The sequence below is a fragment of the Nuphar pumila genome, chromosome 14 (genome assembly GCF_984573655.1).
Source record: "Nuphar pumila chromosome 14, dmNupPumi1.hap1.1, whole genome shotgun sequence".
Taxonomy (NCBI): domain Eukaryota; kingdom Viridiplantae; phylum Streptophyta; class Magnoliopsida; order Nymphaeales; family Nymphaeaceae; genus Nuphar; species Nuphar pumila.
The window spans coordinates 8,451,947-8,458,305 of NC_143262.1; the positions used below are offsets into that span (position 1 = coordinate 8,451,947).

The 6,359-nt window shown below is 39.5% G+C and overlaps 1 protein-coding gene across 2 annotated transcripts; it reads right to left on the bottom strand.

The window, feature by feature from the left end:
• Positions 1 to 258: 258 nt before the first annotated feature.
• Positions 259 to 6,359, bottom strand: LOC149816264 (type IV inositol polyphosphate 5-phosphatase 9-like). Of its 2 annotated transcripts, none has more exons than XM_089987418.1 (8): positions 6,308 to 6,359; positions 6,005 to 6,230; positions 5,247 to 5,354; positions 4,822 to 5,155; positions 2,691 to 2,875; positions 2,369 to 2,477; positions 1,730 to 1,881; positions 259 to 439 (listed from the first exon to the last, which is right to left on the bottom strand). In XM_089987418.1, coding segments are annotated over exons 2-8 (1,080 nt in total). In that variant the 5' UTR covers positions 6,196 to 6,230; positions 6,308 to 6,359; the 3' UTR covers positions 259 to 438. The 2 variants fall into 2 exon arrangements, with proteins under 2 accessions (XP_089843544.1, XP_089843542.1); XM_089987416.1 differs by lacking the exon at positions 259 to 439 and adding an exon at positions 920 to 1,309.

Sequence of the window (6,359 nt, forward strand, 5' to 3'; positions counted from 1 at the left end):
GAAGTTCTTGTGGATCCCGTCTGTTTCACACATAACAGACACATATGCTGACACTGTTATCTGGAAGTTTCTATGAACCATGTGTGAGCCCCTCTGTCACCGCCATCTTGTATTTCTAGTAATTTGACTATAGGTGAATAAAGACAAAGATTTCATTAATATATTTCACAATTACTATTTTTTAAAAATTTACTTAAACTAGAGCTTCTTTCATGATTGAAAGCTGCTTCTCTTCCATCAAGGTCATTTCATCTCCAATATTTTAAAAATAATTTACATATGAAAAGCAATTTCGTAGCATTATCCTTCGAACTGTAGGCCGAGCTAGACCCTTCAAGAGCTACATCAGTTTGTTTAGGAATGGCAATCATGCTTCAGACAATTTGAAATGAGAATGCATTTATCCACATCACCGAACTTTGCAGTATAGCTAGATATTCTGTCATCAAAGATAAATATGATGGGTTAGGTGGGCCTCAGATTCAATAGATAAAACCCATATATCTCATATCAACAGCTGTTTCTACAATCATCCAGATAAGATGACATTAATATGTAAGGGCTTGATCCTTTGAGAAGATCTTTATTCTATTGATTTTTGTTTTAATTTGTGCCCTTTGGATGCCTCAGATGTGTGGTTAGCTCAATTAGGCCAATTAACCTTTTGCAATTATCTATAACATCAATGGAAACCAATGAACAAAAAAGGTTTACAAGGTATATATATATATATATATATATATATATATATATATATATATATATATATATATATATATAGAGAGAGAGAGAGAGAGAGAGAGAGAGAGATGTCTATTACTTTTCTAGCCTACTGCGAGCAAACGGGTGTTTTGGGGTTGTGTTTCGCAAATCTGACCCTGCAGATGTGTTCGGCATGGTTGATTGCTAGGAAACACCATTTGGATCATGAATTTGATACTTTATGGTAATGTTAGGTTTTTACACTATGAAAGCTGATTGTCTAATATAATGCATATGTTTTACAAACAAAGCACTGCATTTTCACCCCTTTGTTGACATAAATAAGAGGGAAGAACAACTTTAAAGTTAATTTCTAAATCTGCTATTTGAATCATCAAATCCATTATTTCCAGTACATTCAAGACAGCTCTCTATTATTTCATATCTTGCTGATGAGAAGAAGCCCTCCATGGTTTTAATGCTATTGATGATCTCCGCGCTTATGGTAAAAGTGGCACGAACTGGTCTATGATCTGAAAGTTTGCTCTCTCCTCTCTCATACTTGTTTTGCTTTATACCCTTCCCATACCACAGTATCCTATCACACCTACCAAAGGAAAAGGTTCAAGTCAATAATTTCTTATAAACAAAAGATAAAATTTCTTGGGGTTCTTAATAAAGAAGAAATTTATCTTAACATGAGGTTCGTCTTTTGACATGCATAGTGAAAACCTGTTTCCATGAGAAACGACGAAAGGAAAAAAAAGGAAGCCTATTGATGCATGCAATAATCACCCTATAAATGATTTTATTGGCACTAAGTGCTTAAATTGCGGCAAGGAAAGCCACTTCAGTTTCTTTTATCCTAACATATAAATCCTTTAAACAACTGGTGTTCAACATTGTTGCATTATAAGATCTAAGTGATGTAATAAAATTCATGAATAGATGGTAAGTAGTAGTCCATTTTCACTGATACCACAGTGAAAATTTCTTAGAATAAAATGGGAGAAAGCAAAAAAATTACCATGCAGGGGCACGCGTCTTTTCTCTGATTCCACTTTGTTGCCATCCGTAGTACTGGTCCGAATCAGGAGAATACTTATAAGTTGGAGCAAACTCAATGATTCCTTCATGCCAGCCTTGGAAAACTCCACCCTGAGAGAGCTCCACCTTGAGCTTCACATGTCAAATGGAAAATTTCAATAAGTTTTAGGGTAATATTGCCATTTAAGAGTGCCAAAACACTGTTGTCATCCTGTTCATAATCAATTTCTATTTTTGTCCATGAAAAAGTTAGGTAAGGCAATAATAATTTATAGTGAATAGTCTATATATGAAATTATATCCGCTCATTCGAGAGGATATAATTGTCGTTTTCCAAATTGCTTAAGGCTTTAAGCCTATGCGAATATATGATTTTGGTGTGTATAGAAGACATGTCAAACAACACAAAGATCATGAACTTGGTCGCATTGCAAATGAAACCTTAACTTAATAAGAAAAACATATAATTTTTCATAAGATTTTATCTAGAAGTATAGAGGGTCACTTTGCAAATGAACTCCTATGCTGGTCCATCGTTCGAGTTTATCAGAGTCAACAACTCGTGGTCCTTCCACCAAATTAGACTTGAGAGAGAGAGAGAGAGAGAGAGAGAGAGTACCTGGTCACTTTCATGCAAAGTCTCCCAATCATGCCTCTCTACAAGGGATCGGGTCTCGAACTCAGGCAAAGAGATCCGGTAATTCAAATCTCCCAACCAAATAATCCGACTACATTGGCAAAAGAAAGAAAAGCATGTCATTTACTTAATATTAGTGACTACCCAAACATGATCTAAGCAATTCAACCGAGCTTAAGGCCACCATTAACTCTTGGAATAGCTGAGTTCGCTCAGATATGAATCGGAACAAACGAACCCGACTCGGCCGGTTCGTGTCCGAGTAGCCTAACTCATCCAGTGATTGGTTCAATTATTCACTTACTTGTGGCTGCGAATGTTTGTAGGCAAATCCATAGAAGGACCAGCAGGAAATCTGGTTCTTGAGATGATCCGGGAGGCATCACAATTTCTGTGGCTCTCATCTCCTTCCTTCCCACCAGAAGCCAGATGACTACACACAAAGCAGAAGCTCGTACCATGTAGAAGGAACCGGACAGAAACTGATCCCTGCGTTTAATTATTAATAAAAGGATTAGCCAGTTGATTATTTAATTTAAAGGCTGTTAAATGATTATTTTCTGGCTCATTCTTGTACATTATGGCCTGCACAATTTTCCTAATCTCATGGGGTGTCATGAAATGTGGCCATGTTCATAAACTTAGAGTTTTATCATGAATTTAATCATGCTTTACATGACGCCAAAATGTGGCCCAGGCACATAAACCTTTCACTTTCACAAACCTTAGAAGTCCAGCATCTCAGACACACGTACGCGTGCATTTGTCAACCGCTTAAACTTAGGATTTACTCTTTATCCGAGTTTGGAACTTTCAAAATGGATGTTGAAATTCATAAGTTTGAAGAATTTTTTAGAAAAAACTTAGTAGTTGGGATTTATTTTTTTAATTTATAACCCGAAGAAATCTCACCTGGCACGAAGACCTGGTAGCATTGGCTCAGCCTGCCATACCTACTACGGTTGTTGTGCCGGCAGTGTAAAACTCGGAGGCTAAGACCCCTGCCCCCGGGCCTATGCTATGCATTGACTTGCGCAGAGGGGACACCCATGAGAATGGAACCTTGACTTCTCATCTAGCAGCCAAGGCCCCCACCCCACTACGCCAACCCCCCTTGGGGCTAGTTGGGAAATTTGAAATTGTATATTTGTTTTGATGGCACTCAACGTACTCTAAATGACAAATTATTATCTTTATCAGGGAAAGGGGGCCTTCTCCCATCTTGTAAATGTCAAAATGTAACCAGTGTGTTCAAACTATTGAAAATATGCCTCTCTCTCTCTCTCTCTCTCTTTCTCTCTTGTAAGAGTTGAAGAACAATTAAAGAATATCCTGTTATTCAAAATGACCACTATTATTATACAAAGTGGGTGTAGCAACTATGAATATTTCTGCTTTATGGATACCATAAGGTAACCAATGTAGCAAAAAATGCACTTGCAACTTTGGGTGCATGCCTAATGGTAAGGATAAGGGTAGTTTCCTATTTATCCAGATCAGTTGGTTACTTGAGGGTTGTCACACCTAGCACCCTAGTACTCATACCGTGGTCCATGGCCTACTCTAGGTTCTTGGCAAAAAGTAGAAAAGAAAAAAGCAGGCCCATAACAGAGATATCAGCGTTTGGGCATGTTACATCTGGATTGAAATGACATCCCACTTGATGGGCATAACTTGGATGGATTTTGGTGTTCAAAGCTGCTTCACCTACCTGTAAGAGATTTCTGATTGGTGGCGCTAAAGATGAGCCATATGGAGTTCGGTAGCATATGACTATTGCTCCAATATGACCTAACTATGGTAGTAATGAAGGCACAGAGCTATTGAGCTTTTTAAATCATAGGTGATATTTGTATTAAAACTCAATTGACAACACATGGGTTCAACATGATTTGCTAACGACAAAAGCAAAATTGTCGCAATGTTTCGGTACATTCGAGCCGTTGAATTTCTAATCCCTTCAAAAACCTGTTTAGATGTCATCATCACATTATTCAAACCCCATTTTCTAGAGGGCAGATCAGGTGCAATGTGATTGCACATTTTTGGTATGATGCTGCACATCACCACCCTCTCTGCTGATGCGCCCCACAGCTGACAGATTGTATCACAAAGATGGATGATGATCAGGTGCAACAGCATATTAAAAAGTGTTCCATCACATTACACCTGATCAGCTGACAGATTATATCGCAAAGAAAGATGGATGGTGATCAGGTGTAGTAGCACATTAAAAGTGTGCACTCACATTGCACTCGATCCCCCTCATTCTCTACTGAATTTACAAAAAAAAATATGAAAATTGATGATTTTTATTCAATAGTTTCATACTTTCATTAATGCCTAATATATATATATATATATATATATATATATATATATATATATATATATATATATATATAGAGAGAGAGAGAGAGAGAGAGAGAGAGAACCTTGTTGCCTAGGCAACCCATGAGCCCGCAACCAACGCAAGAGACGCTCGGATGGAGGACGAATTTCAGGAGGCTCTTTCTCACCCAAACGGAGACCATGATCCCTACCATTTGCTTGCTGACTATGCATTGAAACTCTCGGCTTCTCGTATCCCCTTCATTCAAAAGCTGCTCCTTCACAGGGTGTATCTTCTGATTCTTCTGTTCTTGGGACCCACCAATCGATGGCTTCTTATTGAGTGCTGATCTTACCAAGGCGTTCCATTTCATGCAAATGCTTGACTTCTCGACTCCCAGAATGTTCTCAGCATTGAGTGGCACTATTTCTTGAAAACTACAAGAAGCCAAAACTCATTCAGCAATTAGAAATCACTCAAAATGCTTATTTGATTTAGAATTTGATGGAAACGCAAGTTGCTGATTACCCAAGAACGTAAATATCGTATGAGCTGTTGCTTGTGTCGAGCCATTCTTCTAAATTCAAATCCTCTGGTGGAGGAATCCCCCCTACGTTCCATGTACTCACAAATACCCTTCAAGGAATTCAACAAAAAGATGCCGTTAGAACTTCAAAATAATCTCTCTCTCATTGCTAACTTAGTCTTCTTCTTTTTATTACATGGAGAAACCGCACACGGGATAAAAGATCTGCCCCCAATAGTCTTACCCTGCTCTACCAATGGTGGCCGTCCCAATAGCATAAAACTCTGAAGCCAGGATCAGGTGCCATCACATGGCACACTTTGAAGTGTGCCGCTGCACCTGATGCCCTCCATCTTTAGCTGACAGTCTGTTAGTTGTTGGGCCCAAAAGCAGATGGAGGGCAGCCAGGTGCAGAGGTACACTGATCGATGGCACCTGATCCTGGCTCATAAAACTCCATGGGTGCTCATCTCTACACCCAGTCTTTGGGATAGTCTGTCAGTTGTGCCGCCTAACAGCAGATGGTGGGTTATCAGGTGCAGCGGCACACCAAAAGTGTACAATCACATTGCACTTGGTCTGCGCTCCACCCCGGAGAGCGATCTGCTCGCCTTTCAGAGGGGTGTAGCCCAAGCACGAGACTGGGGGAGGCCTCCATATCCACGAGCCCCAGACAATGTGGGCAACCCCCTTATGGTCGTTAGCTTAGCTAGGTCATACGGAACATCAATAACCGGGCAAGAGGAGAATAATATCTTACTTGTATTCTTCTGTAAACAGGCGATCGATGCTAACAGTCTCAGACACAACAGGAAACAGCATTCTTCGAGAAACTTGTTGGGGAGCCTGCGATTCCATCGCATTATCTCCATCACTTTGATAGTCTGACACAAAACTTTCGCTTCCGAATCTACTTGGAAACAGCTTCTTAGCCACCAACTGAAGCCACATCTGATGAAACCCCTCAAGCTAGATCACTAGCAACCCTTCAAAATGGGCAAGCAAGCAATACATACTATAATGAGCAAGCAATCACATAACAACTCTAATAAAACCAGGCTACCTTTCTTTTCTCTGCATGGTGAACGTTTGTCATGTACCATCATAGGCTACCT